Raw genomic sequence first — 19,183 nt, 5'->3', positions numbered from 1 at the left:
CTCTTCAGTAAGTCCAGACAGATATCTTTCTCCAGAGAGTCAAAACCAGATCAATTTAGGGCTTGTAAGCATCAGCTAAAAGTACAGAAATTTGAAGGTCTGCAGTAATTTGGTAGATGCAAGTCCTTCACTTTGTAATTCAACACAGCTAAGGTAGATCCAGTACTTATATAATACAGATTTGTTACATGCATTAATAATTGAAGAAAAAGCAGCTACTTAAATAAAGTTTACTTTTTAAAACACACTTAATACTTTAGGAAGCCATGTGTCCTATAAACAAAAGCTCTCATACATCAGATTAGACCTTTAGAGCTCTCCATTCTTCAGAAAATTCATTCCATTAAAGTAAAATATATAAAAAGAGAAATCCAAAGACCTACTGAGCAATTACGGCTCAAGCTGACTTTAATGCCTCAGAGACATTCCACACCTTTTTGGTTTTACAAGATGGTACCACTGTACGACTTCGAGCAAATTCTTGAAGACAGATGTACTTGTAACACAGAGAAGAAACTGTGCAATCTTTCTATATATATCCCTCCCAGTCTCTGTGAACTGATAGTCAGAAATGGCAGTTTCACCTCAGAAAATCAAAGGCTGAACAAACACAGTTAAATGCAAAAGACTTCAAAGGACTTGATCTCAGCTCCCAAACAACTTAGAGATGCAAATGTACAGTTACCTAATCAAGTTTGAAATGTTTCCACTGTCTATAAACCCTGGACGTTTTTTTGTTAAACTAATAGGAGTTTTGGTCAAAAAGATATATCGATAATGATGTTCTGTTCTAAGTTCAAATAAACAATGTGTTGTGAGATGAACTTTTCATAATATTAGAAAGAAAGTGCAATAACCAGGTACTGAAGATGGCCTGTAAAACCAGCTCTGTAAACTGGAAAAGATAAAGAAACAAACACAAGATGCACACAGAAATCACAAATACATGAACAAACACCTATAACCAGAGACCATAAAACCAATTGTTTGAATAGACTACCTACTTTAAAGTTTGGAGTGAGTAGTGATTTTAATTGTCCTACTTGAGATGCCCCACAGACGCCTGATTTTCAGACCACAAAACTCCACTATTTTCTGACAAGCAGACCACCTTCAGATCACAGAATTTTTACCAGAAAAACACAGAAACACTTACTGAAATAACAGGGGAATATTTGTGCCATTTCGTATTTTATATTTATCACTGTCATAGATTAGTCAAAAATCAGAAAAGACTTCTTGAAGGTAAGGTTCAGTAACAGTCTGTTTCTTTTAAATAAAACACATTGATGCCCCAAACAGAAACAATAACTCTAATTCTGCAAAGTGGTGTTTGTGGCTACAGACTGATCCCTAAAGACCACTAAAGAAATAACAGTAGTAAAGTAGTAACAACAGCAGTTAATTCCTTTCCCAAAGAACTTCAGAACAGAATGGTAGTTAAAAATCTCCCTAATTTTAGGATTCTTGTTCTTCTGGTACTGGTATTTATTACTTTTTTTCATCCATTTTCTAAATGTAGCACCAATGGACCTACTATAAAGTAAGCTGTCACAGAAAGAAAAGCAGGTATTTTACAGAACGCTGACAGAAAAATACATTTTTTAAAAAGCACATAGGGATTCAATTACTCATGTTCCATTAAAATTAATGTAAGAGGTGTCACTACTTCCACAGACAACTGAAAACTTACTGTTTTGTAAAGAAGATGTTATGTCTCCCAGATGAACATGAAATTTTAAGAATATAAATATATCATCACGTTACCTGGGACAGAATAATCAAAGAGCCCGGTACAGGCTGGGATTTGTGTGGCCGGGGGTCCTGGTGGACATGAAGCTGCAGAGGGGTCAGTGGTGAACTCCTGCAGCAACAAAGACAAATTGGATCCTGGGCTGCATCTGCAGGGGAATCACCGGCAGAGATAGAGGCACGATCATCCCACTCTACTCAGCACTTGTCAGGCCGTGCATGGAGACCTGTGTCCCGTGCTGGCCCCCACAATTCAAGAAAGATGCAAACAAACTGGAAGGTGTCCAAAGAAGGTCCATGAAGATGATGAAAGGGCTGGAGAACCTGCCCTGTAAGGGAAGGTTGAAGGAGTGAGGTCTTTTCTCCCTGGAGAAAAGAAGGCTCGGGAGGACCTCATCACAGTATTCCAGTACTTAAAGGGCAGCTACAAAGAGGACAGAGTCTCTCTCTTCACAAGGACTCATATGACAAGGAGCAACAGGTACAATTTGTACCAGGAGAGATTTCATCTTGACATAAGAAATAAATTTTTTACAGTGAGAACAATCGATCACCGGAACAACTCCCCTAGGGATGTGATGGAGTCCCCGTTGCTGGAGGTTTTCAAGATGCAATTGGACACGGTTCTGGATAACCTCACCCAGGCTTCCTCCCCAGTTCATCTTTCGAGGGCCCTTCCAATGTGGTCAGTTCTATGATTCTATGAGTTTTGATAAGCTTTGTTTTAATCAGTTTTTGTCATTTTAGATTTTAAGATAATGGTGAAGGCTTTAATCTGTATTAGAATATTTAGATAAATGTCAAGAATTATCTTGCTCAGACTGGGAAAACTATATCACAGTAAGAAATTATCCAGGGCCTTGTGTTTTCTGGTGTGGAGATTTTTCAAGAAGGAAAAATGTGACCTCAGAAATACATCACTTCCCATCTTCCTCCTCACGGCTGATTCTTTTCCTTGAATCAAAGCTTCAAGCCCAGACAAAAATCAGGTCTTCCTTAAGGATAATAATTACTTGGGCCCCTCCAAGTTTTGCCAGGTGGTAGAAATCACAGTACATCCTAATACACTTTTGTTTAGACCACTTTCCCCTTTCTTTTTATGGACCTAATCAAATAGGTTGCATCCTAGGAAGAAGCCAAAGAGCCCTTTAATTAACTGAACATCCTTGGATTATTTGTGCCTTTTTTTCGCTTCTTCTCCATTCAAAACTAATGTCTTTGCCTCTCCTCTCCTCACTTTTCAAAATATTAAAGCAAAACTAAAACCTGAATATGAGACATACTAAAATATGGAGATTATTTGAAAAAAAAAGTTATTCAGTGTAAAGTATCTGAAGATGATTATTTACATTAAATGACATTTACCCTAGTTTAAATTTAAGGAAGATATTTGAACAGAAGAAGCTGTCACAAGTCCCCTGAAGAATTGGCATTTTTTCCAAAATACTCTGTGTCTCATATGAAAGGAAGCTGAAATACCACTAAACATTTAGTTTATGGATTCATTTATGACAGGAAATACATTCTTCCTCAGGGAACAAAACTATTCTGAAACAGTTGAACAATGCTGCTGAACTTGTCAGCTTCAAGCAGAAGGCCAAGTACAACCTTCCAGCATCCATCCCCCATCTGAGCTTTTCACTCAAATATAGCACAGTGTAATGACCCACTCTTCAGCACAAAATAATGACAACAGTTATGTGATAGAATTTTTAACTAGTGCTTAAATCTGCAGACTTTGACTTTCCCTCTCAGAAATGTGCATGTTGGAAGGCATAAAGGAAGAAAAGTCGAGAATTTCCGTTAACAAATACACTTTCTTCTTAATCTTGCAGAGGAGATGCTGGCAGCTGTTTCTAAAAATCCTGTAATTGTGGATGCCAGAGTATGGAGCCAGATCTGCATAAAGGTTAACATATCTACAGGATTAGCCAGTGGGGCTGAGAAAGACACTATTCTCCATGAGACAACCCACAGGCAGCTCTTTTGGGACTCGGTGGAAGGCTCTGTTTCCAGTCCAGGGTCGGAAAATACAAAGACTACTGATGAGATCTTCCTTGAAACATGAAAAAACTTTGTGTTGGGGGGCTCCTTCCTACAGTGAGCATAATCCTCCCAGCAAAACTATATTAAAGGGGCAAGATAACCAATAGGTCACGGAGAAGAGAGCTATGCCCTTTAAATGTGTAACAGAAGGTGTGCAGTAGAAAAAAGTGCATGCAGCTCTCCTCCATTTTTTTTCTTTATTTCCAGTGCACCTTATCCAAAACTATTCATGCAGTAGGAGACAAAGAAGAGGGGAGACGGAGGAGCTGGAAAGAGGCTCTTTCTTGAACCTTTTACTCCAGCCTGCATCAGGGTGAACAAAAAGGGAGATATGCTAGCACTGGCACCTAGTGTGTGAATGCCCGAGTTGCATTATCCAGGAGTATGTGTTACTTCTGCACACAGGAGGGCTCTTGGAGGTGTAACAACATCTCTTGCTTTTAGGTGAGGGTGAGATCAAAAAGGAGGCAGATTTGCCCAGTTCACTGCTAAAAGTTGCAATTTACGGCATGTTATCACCCCAGATGAAGTAAAACATTTGGATTAGGCAACTTCACTGTTTGGACCGTTGGAAGAGAGAGAGAAAATGAAGGGAAATCAGTCATGTAATGATGGTTCTGAAACAAAAATATTGCCTGGTGTAGAAAAGACAATACACAATTGAGATGACAAAAATAAATAAATATCACTAGCACTGGCCAGAAGAGGCTTCCTTCATTTTAAAGCAGGCAGACCAAAGAGCAGGTGCAGAGAGCTCGGTCACTGAGGGTAGAGGCAGCTGCTGCAGCGATGCAGCACAGGGCAGCAGCTGCCTGACAGCATCTCACAGCTGGAGACACAGACGCTCAGGTAGCAGCCGCCCCTCCAGCTGCAAAGGGCAAGGCACGCTCCCCTCCGCCTCCCACACAGGGGCCTCTGTGGTCACCTGGGCCTATTAATACAGTCAGGTGGCAATTCAAGCGCAGCAGCATTTTCTGCTCATGCTTATGTGGTCAGATTGCATAAAAGCCAATAAAGCACTATTTTTATGCAAAATCTGTGCTTCTTTCTCAGCGTACTCCTGCTTATCTTCTGTGAGCCCTTGTAGGTTTGAGTATTATCTCATATCACTACATTTATTTAGTTTTTGTGTAATGTTTTCCATCCATTTTCTATCTCAGGAGATAAGAAAAAATAGTCTTGTAGTTGATAGTGGAAACCTGACTTAATTTTTATACAACAGGAAGACACACTGAGGGAAGAAGTGAATAGATGTTTAGGCCTTAGGAGAAATAGAAGTTCAGCACTCAGCTAGGCTAGTTCTTTAAATGTTCACAGATCATTTTAAATTATATTTGTTTATGTCTTTTTATATAAATATATAACATCAGTATACATATAGCAATTCTCACTTTCTCAGGATTTTTGTCCATTGTTCCCTTTATAAAGATGTAACCATGTCAACCTCCTGAAACTCCTGTGTACACCACAGATTTAATTATTTATTCACCTGGTGGGTCGTGTTGCTGTTGTTCTTGTTATTATTGCTTTCTTTTTATCTGAATAAAGAGTCAATAGCAATAATAACAACAGAAAATTTCAGCTTCAGCATGGAAGTTCTCCACTGACTAGAACAGTCAAAACCACAATGTGAAGTTTTGGCAGCTGCGGAAAGTGCCCCAAGCCAAGCTGAAGGACAAAACAGTGCCATAGGGTATCTTCTGTCCTAGATAACCAAGAATGCAGGACTTTTTTTCCATAAAGGTCACAACTGCAACACTGTACTCTGTTTAAAGTTTTAGGTTTGGTGGGGTTTGTTTGTTTGTTTCTTCCAGGTGGTTTTCTTAGCAAGTAATCTATTTACTATTCTGGAGCAAGTTTTTCCTCTGATCAGAAATCTATCAAAAACTGGTAAACTTGGCTGATGAAAATGTGGCAAGACATTTCTATGGAAGTTTTTGATTTTGATCATTCAGTGTTCTCAGCCAAAAAGTGTTTTCCATGGAAAATTCCCAACCAGCTCTACTACTAGCCAGACATCTGGAGTATTACTTGGAGGCGTTTGTGTCTGGAAACAACTGCTGAACCGTGAGAATCAGACCAGTGAGAGATGTCACACCGTGACCTTAAACCTAACCCCAGGATCCAGCTGCATATCCTGTGGCCACAAATCCCACGCGGGAATCTACATCTTGAAACCCTTGTTGGTTTTCCCTGTGCGTGTACCTACATCACCTGGAGAAGAGAACATAGTAAGATTTTGTCTGCCTTAGGAAACAGGACATATGACTGAATTACAGAGGCGTTTCTATACTCAGCTAAATCTAAATACTGTGAGTCACGAAGAGTTGTGAACATGTAGTAGTCACTGCGATCTAATAAACAATGTCCACGATGTGCCCTGAGTAACTACCCTGGTTTCTACAAATATGTTTTCTTTTTGCCATAGAGACAAGTATCGATAGAAAGTTGCTTGTGATTCTTACTTGCAGGACAATAATGTCAGAGAAAGCATGGCATGAGAAGAGAATGGTCAGGTCCAAAGGCAAAACGTTTTCTCAGTGATCCTCATTATTAAACAGCTCTCCGCTTGTCTTTCAGGTCTCCTCCAGCCACCAGAAAAATAATGGCCTTTTTAATTCATAATCTTTTAATTAACTCAAGTTGGGCTTACACTGGGTTGCCAGCCCTGATATCATGCCTCTGCCCTGCACTTGCATGCGCAGCAGGCTGACCCTTCTGTTGTGCAGGATCAAGCCCCGGTAGCTTTCAAAATTACTTTTACCATCTACTGCAGACTTTACCTAAGTACTTGATTAAAACAAGAAATGCATTCACTTGAGAGGATACCCAATCCTTTGGGAAACTTCCTTTTTCAGTAGAATAAATATTAGCCTAATTTTTCAGACCATCGTCTTCCACAAAGCTGCTGTTGTGCGCTCACTAGTTGTATTAAACCCTGTTTACCCTTGTTATTGCAACACATATGCAGTAACACTGTCAAACAGTGGGTGTAGCATGTAACTGGATATGACAAAGTCTCTCCAGGAGAACACAAGTTGCAAATAATGAGTGTGGGTTGGGTTTTTTAAAGCAATTGATAATTATTAAAATCAGGCAAAAGGAAGCACTTGAGTGAAAACTTTCCCATAAGGTTGCCTAAGAAAACTTGCAATTTCCCAGATGCCTGGGGACATGTGCTTCAACACAGATCAGCTCCTCTCATTTTTCATTTCCGAAGGCACTGTGCACAACTGCCCTCAAGTCCAGGAGAGACAAACTCACCAGAGCTGACTTTGGCTCACCATCTCACAAGCATGCTCTTAAGAAAAAGTACCAAGCTTCCCCCTGAGACATGTGGCTCTGAACACTCCCCAAAGGAGCTGTGCTGCCCTGATGTTGGGGAGCCTGTGAACTAAGAACTCTTGAACTAGCTCATCGGTCATTTTTAGTAAAAATGTCTCTTAATGCAAGTGTTTCTTTTGTGGAACTGTTTCTGATTTTTTCTTTTAATACAAGGATATTTCGAATTTGAAGTTATGCAGCCTGAAATAGGATATTCTATACCTTCCAGAGTCTGATGTAGACATTAGGTAGAAGGCGAGGTTGCTAGGAGACCACAGATGGAGCAAGGAGCGTTGCAGTAACGCAGCAGCTTTTCACACAGGGCTGATGAGAACGCCTGCATCAGCAGTCAGCCTTTCACAATGTAAAACAAAGCAGACAACCTTTCACTGCTTACGTAAAGATGTACATTTGGTGAGGACCACTAAGTGATTATAAAACTAGCATGTCAAAATCTGAATTAAAAGCAAGGCAAGAAACACTGAAAAGGATTACACAGACAACACTCACTAAACTACTCTCCCTTATTGTATGCTCGGGAATGGCTGCTTCATTTAGAAACTAAAAAAAACCTAAAACATATATTCAAGCAAATATTGGCACTTTCACTCTATTTGTGTTCTGGGCCTAAGTGCCACATTATGGTAATGCAAAGGGGAATACTTAATGAACGGACAGAAGGTGCTACACACACTAAAATTCATTGCCCACTTCCATGTTATTTAGGAAAGTGTGTCACTCTCACTGTGGACATGAGCCATTATAATCCACAGAGTCCTTTTGCCTCTTCTGTACCCGTACTCATGAGGCAGAGTTCACACTTATTAAAATTTACCACTTGGCAAGCAGAGATTAGAGGTTTATCAGACTCAGACTTTCATCATTCCAGTCATCATGAGCACAGGTATTTAAATAGACAACACAAACCAAAACTAATGCAGCTGTATGGCTGTAAAGTCACACAGCTTAGGCATGCTACAGAAATATTTCTACTTGTAAAACATTATTTGTCACCTATATATGGGAAGTTGAAGTACAGAAAGTCTAGATAACATCTAAAATTCAAATGGAAAGGCTGTGACTGAACAAAGATTTGAACCTGTGTTTCAGTCCAGCTCCTTCCAGTGGGATCATCCATCCTTCTGAGAGCTCATTAACTTGTTCACCCTTGAGGGTGAACTTATCTGACAAATATTCATTTGAATATTTAATTATAAAGTAGACACTGAAAGTATGTCAGATGAATACAGACTAAAAGAGCTTTACTGTGGCCATTTAAAGAGGGAGCTACAGGAACAAGTTTAGATGTAGTTGTTCACACTGTCGGTGTTTGAAATTAGATGAGGTTAATCCCACCCTTCAGAAGAAACGGTCCCTCTGCTGTGCTGTTCTTCCTTCTCTAGCTGATAGATGAAGCCTAGCTCTTGTGTTGATAGTGCTAATATCGCACTATATTGTTTGGAGGCAGCTTATAAATCCAATAACAAAACAGGTTTGGCAACGCACATCTGAAAGTTCGAAGCTGCAAGTGCATCAAACACTGTCTTGATAATAAAGAAGCAACTGAGCTGAGGACCAGACTATGTGCCTTGCAAATACAATGTCTCATCTACCTCACCTGGGAATAAATTAATCAAATTGAAGCCAATATCAGCTAGAAATTTTCCGCACCAGTCTATTTAGATTATTTCATGAACTAGTCATTAGTAGGTGAGCAAAAATAAAGGTGAGGATATGTATTTGCTTCAGTTTGTGATTACAGTATTTACAGGTCTAATTCTCATGTTACTATAACATAATCATTTGAAAGATACATGACATTTTTCTGCTGTAGAGAAACATTTTAAAACATATTTTATATTACTGTGGTAGGGCCTAACCTTTATGTTTTGGACAGGAACACCTGTACACAACAAATCTACATAATTGAGTTAATTTCAGCAGCTCCATATAAATTGTTTACTTTGCCACTGTGTGTTCCCAGTTCTGTATGTCATCACAACCCTATTAGGATCACCTTTATACACTGCAAAAATAAGCATACAATCTTAGAGAATAACCTCTTGGGAAAGCTCATTAGTGAAAACTAGGTATGTTCTGCCAGAGCAGCCCTTTTAACAATAAACTGCAAAGGAAGCCTTTCTGTTTCTTTGGGATACATACTGCACATTAATTAATTAGGCAAGATTTGAAGCGTGATAAAAAGTGATGCCACCAATAATATCCTATGGGTTTTAACACATCGAATGAGATCTGCATTGCGACCTTTATCTCTAAAGGTCAATGCTCTGGGGAATTCTTCTTACAGCATTATCTCTAGCTATTAAAATTAATGTACTTCCACTTTATCTAAAAAATGTAGTAAAATATGAGGCATATCCTAAATTCAAGCAACATTCACTTAAACGTAGAAGGCAATTTTAAATCAATATTTTCAAACTACAGTCATAGGGCACTACATATAATTAGTTATACAGAATCTAACTCAAACTAGTGCTTCCAGACTAAAAAGTGGTTCGCTAAAAGGATATAAATGTAAATCCAATTCTACATGCAGCGTCTGAGCCAAAAGTCTTTCTTTTGTACTAAGGCCTTAGATCATGCTAAAGTAATGGGATTTTGCCTCAAATAGAATTGAGTTTAAAAAAATAATAATACACGGACGTGAAGCCTTACCCATCACTCACAAGAGAATGATCAGCCCATTTTCAGTTACAAATGTTTCTTTCGAAAAGTACAGACTGTGTTACAACACTGATGATAGGATTTGTGGAGGCTGCTGTAAGATAGCTCACTCTCTTTCTGCAAAACAATGTTTTTTCATTACCCTGCAAATCAGAGGGTATTCATGCAGGAATAAGGAGTGAAGGTTCGGGGTCCCCACCCTGCCAATGTGTTTCTGCTGCCTTGGGCTCTGCTGGAAGCATCAAATGCCTGAGTAGGTGTCAGGGGTTCACCATGGTGCTCTCATCAGCACGCCAGGAGCTCTGACTCAGGGGGCGAGAGCATCATCTGGATGCAAACCAGGTCTGCTTCATACACCCTGTCACCATCCCAAGGTCCATCACTGGTTACTGGCCACAGGAACATTGCTCTAAGCACTAGATTTTTCATAAAGTGTACATGGTTGTACAAACAAGGTATTTTTGTGGTCTCTGCAATGAATACTTTCAAATGACAAGTGGGTATCCAAATAAGAAACTTCATTTGATTTTCTGCTAATGCATTTTATAGGTGAAAATCTTATCCTAAATTCCCATGTATGTGATATGGTATTTTTTCATTAATTCATTTACTTTTTCTTCCTAACTTCCTAGGACTCTAAGTGTCATTTAATAAAATATCTGCTGCTATCGAAGGGATGAATGTTTCAAGCACTACAAAAAGTAAATATTTGCATTCTGGTAAATTCAGTCCTGAGATGATAACAAAATATATCCATCCAAGTAATTCAGAAAATACATATATTTCATAAATCATAATAATGAGGTTTGACATATCTAATTGAGTAACAATCAAATAAAAAGCACTACATTCCATAATTGCAGTTAGGTTTCCCTTGAACTGAAATCTCTGCAACCAGGACAACCCAAAGAAATTCATAGTGATTGTGTCTAAAAACTGTCGCTCCGTAAGTAATTAGCTTCTTAAATGTGCATTGTATCAGTCACACCCCACAAACCTGGGCGATCACTTCTGAATTCACGGTTTGCAATGCTGACCTCAGAGAGATGTAGGTTTTTTGATACAAGAAAACAAAAGCTGCACCAGCATTCTATATTCACCATACTTGGCAAGGACTCAGGAAATGTGATTTGTACGTGTTAACATGAATCACAGATAAGAATTACGGCCAAATATAGACAAAATACTGCACTCATTTTGCCATCTATATCAACAGGACCAGCTAAAAGTAACCACATTATAGTGAAATTTAATTCAATGTTTAGAAGTCAGGCCACTTATAAATGGCCTGCATTGTGTTCTTTGTATTTAATTATGGCCTACATTGTGTAGTTTGTATTTAATGTTAATGAATATTTAACATTTTAAAGGCAAAGCTTAACTGTAAAATGTGTCACGCAGTAATTCTCCTATTAATGTTCTGAGCTGAGTCCACAGTAACTGTTATACACGCAGTTCCTTAAGCTTCAGGTAGATTACAGAACCAAGTCCAGCTCTTGACTTCACATAGAGCAACCTAAAAGTTAATACCATAGATCTAAGAGCATCGTCCAAACACTTGAACACTGACAGGCCTGGGGCCATGACCACTTCCCTGGGGAGCTTGTTCCACTGACCACTTTTTCCTAATATCCAACCTGAACTTCACCGACGCAGCTTTAAGACATTATTATTATGCACATCACAGAATCACAGAATCACAGAATCACAGAATCTGGAGCATGATGGGCTTCATATTTTTTAAAGTGAAAAAAACTTCACTTTTTTAAAGTGAAAAACTGGAACCTAACAAAAATAAGGATCACTCTAGGCAATTCAACATTGGCTGGAAGGCAAAATCATGCCAACTTAATTTAGAAACAAGCATATGTTTTTAACTGTGACGATCATTGACATAACCACTAAGAAAAACTGTGAGTCCTTTGTCATTTGTAGGAGGACTCATCTGACAGAGTGTAGAAGCTTACAGTGCAGACATCCACATTTAGTCTAAGTCCATAGACTTCCCTTAGAGTCAACTGACAAAACACACATTTTTAGGGTGTGATTCATCTCATCCTAGAGTAGACACCTAAACTAGGACAAATTAAAGTACACTTCTCCAAAAGTCCTTATTTCAATAGTTTTACAGGGTAGATATCCGTGCAAGACGAATATTAATCTTAATATATTTAAGATCAAATCAAGATGCTTCTATGAAAGATAAGCTTTTTTAAACACGATTTATCAGTTTAGGTTCAAAGAAAACAGCAGCATTCTACAATATCACCATCCCTCCTGCCCTGAAATCTGTTACACCAAAACCTGAAAATAGGACAACTAACACCTACTGAGGAGTTTCTCAGTACCTCTACTTTCAGTTTACATATGATGAACTGACTTTTTTCTTCTGAATTCTAAAGGCAATTTATTAGCATTTTTTGAAAAAATTTGGTTATTCCTAGCTTTTTATACTATGCAAGCATTTTTCCTCTGCAGTGTCTTTATAGTCTTTCTTTTATAGGTTTTCTTATGCAGCCACTGAAATCATGAGGAATTTTCTGGAAAATAATGAGTGGTAATGAAAACAGTCACAAACTGTGACTCTCAGAGTAAAACATACACGTTCAAAATTTCCCTACAATTGCAGCAATCACTCAAAGGAAAGTGAAAAGATGGAGAGGATCTGGAAGAAAGCTCTCCCAGCATGTGACAGTGTAGCTAGAATATATTAATCAGCTGTAGTCATTGGAAACAATGGAAACAATCATCAAACAATCTAGAAAATCTATTTTAATAGGATTAATTGAATATCTGTTAGAAATAGTCTTGTATCAAAACTTAAAGTGCTATGTCTTCTGGTATCTTAAGACATTTGCCTTTTAATACTTATTCCTTGTTTGATACATGTCCACATGAAGCTTTAAAAAATTTTCTTCAAGATCCATAGTCCAAGGTATTTAGGATGCCATCCACATTTTTAGCAGACATGAGGAACTGCAGTTTACAAAGTGCATTTCAACCATAATGTAAATCATCCCATGGGAAGTCTGTCCAGCCTTCTCATCCAGCAACACATGGCTTTTGTTATATACTTTAGACAGTGTTGAGTAATTGTTCTACATAACACCCCCATTTTTTTTGAAAATGAAAGGTTTGGATTATGGCAGGAACAATTTAACAAGAAACAGGAGTGAGTACACACAATGAAAACAACGCATAATCTGACCCTTGAAAAAGAATGGCGCACATACATCTCCATGGTTTTTCTTCCCTGCTGAATCTCCATCTCCTACCTAAATGTTACCAATTCCAAATGCTACAAGGTTGGTATAAGATCAAGAGAAACAGAACAGCAGTGGAACTTTAAAATGGTACAAAAGGACACGTGGTTTTCCACCTCCTGCTACCTCCTGTACCAATCTAGGAGAAGGAACTGGAGTAGCGTGGGAAGGAAGCACATTAACACTGAGAAAAAGCAGGCAGTCTACACATTCTTCTTTTATACAGGTCAACAACTCTTTAGAATAGCAGCATGTGGTCTCTTAGAGCCACAGATCTTTTTGAGCGCCTCTGCACTAGTGCTGAAGATCAGATCAGGTGCCTGCTTCCAAAGTGAATTTCCCTATTGCCATCACATACTCCGCTTTGCCTTGTAGCATGGGACAACCCTGGATCACGTGAGTTGTCTTCTCACACTAAACTGAATTGGAAGAAGGGCTTCAGGAGTGCGTTTAATGCCCTCCAGCCACAAATAGGCATTCAGTGCATCCGAGAAGGTGACAGCTGGTCTGTGGTCTACTGTGCTTACTAAAGTAAGGCATAGTTTACATGACTGTTGATGGGCACCAGTGAAATAGATGTCCGTAAAAAAGACTGATACATTGATGCGATTTTAAATTCTCCTAGCATTAAACAGATTTCTACTGACAGAACACAATGGAATTAACCAGGTCCATGTACCACTGACTAGTTGACAATGAAGAGTAAATGGGTTACCTTAATAGGGCTGCCATCTGGAGTTAGAACCTCTTCTGAAAGCTCCATCATCTTCAGTGCCATCAGGGCAATGGCTTTAGCATGACTAAGGCTTTTCTTATGGAGCCCTGCTGCAACGCAGTACGCATCACCTATTGTTTCCACCTGCAGCAATCAAATAAATCAAATGTTAAAGTATGATGATGAGAAGAGAACCCTACCATTAGTTATCTGCAATCAAATAGCATTGCTTAAAGCATGTGAGCAAAACATCCATAAAATCAGCAATTAGACAACGGAGCATAATTACCTGAGTTTGCAAACAGGTGCAGTCAAAACCTGACATGCGATTGCATAGTGGTTCATCACCATTACAACCAAAGAAGATCATTATATCTAGAACAGTTTATGCCATCAGATGAGGGATGACAACATTTTCCCATAGCAGTAATACAGAAAACTCTATTTTCCTATATGAGAAATTGCTTACAGCTTTGTTCGATGCTATCCTGGCTGAGTTTGCTGTTGGGTAAGAATAAGTGCTACGTGATTATAAATCATAATTATTATTTGCTCTGCTAGAAAGGTGTATCAGGAAGGGCATTAGAAAAAGCAAAACATCGCCATAAAACACAGTGAAGAATCTATAACTTCTCATTATCAGGTAGCTCTTCCTGGTACAGGGATAATTTACAAATAGATGCTATTGCTACAGACTTTTCACTGCACCTGTCTCTGTTATTTTCAAATAAGAATTGTTACCTCTCTGTACTATGCAGGCTACATGACTGTGAATTCACGACCTTCAGGCATCAAGTTCAGCAGACTGATCCCTCTGGTCTTTTCAGACAGGCCTTGCCTCTCTCTTATCCTTGATTTCCTTTAAAGAAAGTTGTCCCTCAGGAGGAAGCAGCAGCAAAAGAAATTACAGAAGCCCTCTGGCTCTGGATAAAGGCAGCCTGAGAAACACTGAAGCCCTCAAGTTCTCAGCTTTATTGACAGCATTGTGTTTTGCAGTCTGCTTGCCCACACACTTGCAACATGCTCTGCACACAGTCCATTAACACATGCACAAGCAAACTCGGCCCTCAAGGATTAGTTTGGTTTTTGCTACATAACTAATCTGGGTCTCACCCTGCCCACAACACTACAGGAATGGCAGAAAAAGCTTCAGCAAAGGCTAGAGCAAGAAGAAAGCATACACTGAGCAAGGAGTTATTCAAGGAATAAATACAGCTGATTCTTCTCTCTGCAGGGATTCTACTAACATTAGTAGACCTGGACCTTCTCAGATTAATTTCCAGTCCTGATAAACAGAACTGGAAGTACCACCTCAAAAAGTAAAAATTACATGTAAATGTACCCAGAGCATGAATCTAGAACAGCAGTATGAGCAAATACTTCCCACCACTAAACTTACGGAAGCTGCTATAAGCCCATTGCTAAGTTGGGCACCTTAGCCTTTCCTGCTGATAGTGGAGGAGGACATATCTAAGAAGCTGAGGGTTTCTCATGAGCTGGGAGCTGACACAGCTGGTAGAACTCCCTCGTCACCTTTGGAAGCTCCTAATAGTACTTGCATGTAGAAAAAAAACATGTAGGAGCAATCAGTATTGCCTGCCTGTTTTACCACAGCCATATCTCAGGATCTCTGTCCACAAGAAGCGGAGACTGCCAACTCCCTGCAGCTTAGGAAGTTGTCTTTCCAAAGACAAATGGATGGGCAAGTATATCGCAATGGCTGGTCAAAAATGTAGAAACTGGGGAAGAAAAAACAGGAGCAAAGTGCGAAAAAGTATCAGAAGTTTAAAAGGCACTCTGGATGGCTAAGAAACAGATGGTAAAAAAATCTCTAATTCAGAAGGAAGAAATAGCAGAAATCCAAACAACTGCACGCTGTCATTCTTAAAAATTGTGGGTGAATATAACCAGTTTGAATAAAGGGGTTACTACGAAAAGAGTTGGGTCTATGATGTCAAATACAAAAATGAAATAAAAATTCTGCTCTTTGTTGAATGATTTTATTTCAGAATGACTTTTCTATTAAAGTTAGTTGCATTACATCACTTTAAGCGAGTACAGATCTGGGGCCATATACTGCTCCTGCAATGTTCAGGCAAGCCTATTTATTTTGTTAGCTGCTTTGAAAATTTCCATAGCTGTACAAACCAAGTTAACAGTTAAATTGCACTCACTGAACAAGTAGCATCATCAGAGTTGCATTGTACATATCTGTGTACTACCACAAAAATGGGACGGAAGCTGCCTCATGTTAATCTTGCTCTGAAAATAAAAATGATAATAATTTCATTGTAGGATACTCTTTAAAGTGCTTATCCCTATCAAGTTCCTCTGAAATAATACTGGAGAACCAGAAGAATGATTAAGATTTTTGAGACTGACCTGGTAGTTGAAACTGGATGTGATGAGTACTGATATGGTTCTCTAATGATTTACTATTCTGTTTTCAGTCACTACTAAGTCACTAAGTCACTAGTCACTACTAAGATTTTCAACAAATAAGCATTTAAACTGAAATTTCCGTGCAGTGTATCTCCACCAAACTTTAACTTTGGTTCAGTCCTCCTTCAAAATCAGATTTGATAAATTTTCCGATTATATGTGGGTTTTTTTTCTCCCCAACTCCTTTTTTTAAAAAAGCTCCAAAAATTCTTATAGTTCTCGCTGTTCATGGGACTTTGATTTGGTCCTCTCATATGGAGTCATAGAATCATGGAATGATTTTGGTTGGAAGGGACCTTAAAGATATTCTAATCCAACTCCTCTGCCACAGGCAGGGATACCTTCCATTAGACCAGGTGGCTCAAAGCCTCATTCAACCTGGCCTTGAACACTTCCAGAGATGGGGCATCCACAACTTCTCTGGGCAGCGTGTTCTCACCTTCATTTTAAAAAAATTCCTCTTTTTATCCAGTTTAAATCTACTCTTTTTCAGTTTATAATCACTGCCCCTTGCCCCGTAACTACACATCTTAGTAAAATGTCTCTCTCAGTCTTTCTTGTAAGGTCCCTTTATATATTGAAAGGCCACAATAAGGTCTCCCCAGACCCTTCTCTTCTCCAGGCTTAACAGTCCCAGCTCTCAGCTTGTCCTCATAGGAGAGGTGCTCCAGCAGGTCCATGTCTTTCTTGTGCTGGGGACTCCAGAACTGGACACAGGACTCCAGGTGGGGTCTCATCAGAGTGGAGTGGAGGGGCAGAATCGCCTCCCTTGACCAGCTGGTCACACTTCTTTTGATGCAGCCCAGAATATGGTCGGCTTGCTGGGCTGTAAGTGCATATTGCCAGCTCATGTCTGATTTTTCATCTGCCAGTATCCCTAAGTCTTTCTCTGCAGGGCTGTTCTCAATCCATTCATCTCCCAGCCTGTATAAATAGGATTTATACAGGATTACCCTGACCCAGGTGCAGGACCTTGCACTTGGCCTTGTTGAACTTCACGAGGTAATATGAGGACATTAAAATAGAAACTGCAATGACAGTGAAACATCACACTTCAGAATTTCAGGCTGGGCCCATCAATGAGTCAGATGTGCATGAGGAAGAATGAGATTTCTCTTGGCTCAACTGAGGAGCAGGAACTGGACCAGAAAAACAAAGCACTGCTTATAGCTCACTCCAATCTATTGCTGGGTAAATCCTGAAATCACTGTGCACACCAGAGAGCAACTTACTCCATAAATATTCAACTAAATGTCAATAGAATGAAGAGAAAAGGAAGGTACTACTCAAGGTGGCTAAATACAGCAGCACTCAGACCTGTTTGATGCTCTTCAAGATTATGATATACAGTAATGAAACTCCAGAGGAAATCTCTACCATGTGATAAACCTCAGAGTTTTTGACTTTGTAATGTCTCTATTAGAGTGTACTATTAGTAGTAGATTTCATTTTATATCCTTCCCGGATACATATGCAGGAAAAGGTATTTTACTATCACTATAAGATTGGAATACCTTATCCTGCTTCTTTCAAAAAACAAAATGTATTATGTTTTGGATATTTCAACCGTTTTTGCACATAATTGACTGTTCTACCTTTGTTAAGATTTAGTACATTTTTGTTCTAGTTGAATAATCCCTTCTTACTGCTTTTAATATTAGTAGCCACTCAATAATAGCCTGACCTACTCTTACCTAATTTTCATTCCTTTTGACTGATTTACGCTTACTGTGAAAAGCTTCCTTAGCGCCTTCATTAATTGGGAATTAATATATAGCGCTAGAGAAGAGAAGTGAGGTTGAACTTAGATTTCAAAATTAGACCAATCTATAAAAAATGTAGGATATAATTTTTATTCTTAATTAAAAAAGAAGCCAGGAATCATTGCAGCTACTTGCAAAGCCATACAAAGGCCTTTTTTAAAGCCTTCTATAACTCAGCGTCATTGGAAATGTCCAAAAGATTTTCAGTCAGGCCCTCAACAAATCAAAGATCAAGATTTATAATTAACTAAAGTAGTTGTATGTACTCTACAATTCAGGAAAAGCTTCTTGGTAGATATCCTGAAACTGCAGAATGTTGCAGAATGACAATGTGTAAGACTTGCAGCAGGAAGCAAACCAATCTCTTTTACTTTTGGGAAGTTATTTTCAATGTACTCCGCTTCTGTTAGTCCTCAGTAGATACCGTATGTCTGTTTTAGACATGAACACTACTTTTTATAGAAGTTGAGCTCTATAGTAATTGTCTTACAGTCACTTATTCTTAATTCATACCATTTTTAGGCAGAATATGGTTTGCACGTGAATCTGTTAGCCCAGCAGACAGAATGTAATTTCTCGGATTCTAATGTGTCCAGAGAACAGAAGTTAATAAATTGTTCTCCTGGTGGCTCCGACAGGTCTCTTCTAACTACCAGTAGCTAAATCTTGTATTGTGTTACATTACTTGACTGAGAAACTGGAAGTTGTAGCTGAATAATGTTCCCTGGGTATAAATTCAGGACGTTGATTCAGTGACAGTTCAGAACGGAAAATGTGGTGCATTGAAGTAACATCCCTGCTTCTGTACTCTTCCTCTTGAATGCATTAATATGCACCAGGCATTACACGTATGAACTCCTAGAAGTAATGAAGGAACTGAAGTGTCACACTTCATTTCACAAGGTTACACACACAGGAGGAAATACCATTTTGTAAGTGAAACCTGCAATGGCAAATTTTAGTTTTTCATCTAAAATATTCAGAAATCCCAACAGTCTAAGGAATCTTACTAGCACCTTTTTCAAAGCACAGCTTGGAAATAAAAAATGTAATAACAGGGGTCACTCCTGTGGCAATTCAAATCTGAAATTCCTACAGCAATCAGAAATATTAAATCCACTGAAAGAAGTAGCTAGAGGGAGAGCTGGCTCTAGTTTTAGTCCTGTCTTTCTCAGCAGGTTTCCTATAAAAGC

At 38.9% G+C, this 19,183-nt stretch overlaps 1 protein-coding gene across 2 annotated transcripts in view; it reads right to left on the bottom strand.

Annotated features, from left to right (window-relative positions):
- GUCY1A2 (guanylate cyclase 1 soluble subunit alpha 2) overlaps positions 1 to 19,183 on the bottom strand; it is a 157,638-nt gene that overhangs the window by 42,225 nt on the left and 96,230 nt on the right. For both annotated transcript variants that reach the window (XM_065642937.1, XM_065642947.1), the window contains exon 6: positions 13,786 to 13,929. In XM_065642937.1, the coding sequence (XP_065499009.1) occupies positions 13,786 to 13,929 (144 nt within the window). The remainder of the gene's footprint in view (positions 1 to 13,785; positions 13,930 to 19,183) is intronic.

Source organism: Caloenas nicobarica, chromosome 1 (assembly GCF_036013445.1).
Source record: "Caloenas nicobarica isolate bCalNic1 chromosome 1, bCalNic1.hap1, whole genome shotgun sequence".
NCBI classification, from domain to species: Eukaryota; Metazoa; Chordata; class Aves; order Columbiformes; family Columbidae; genus Caloenas; species Caloenas nicobarica.
Note: the sequence above shows the minus strand (reverse complement) of the source record. Positions and strands in the feature narration are given on the sequence as shown.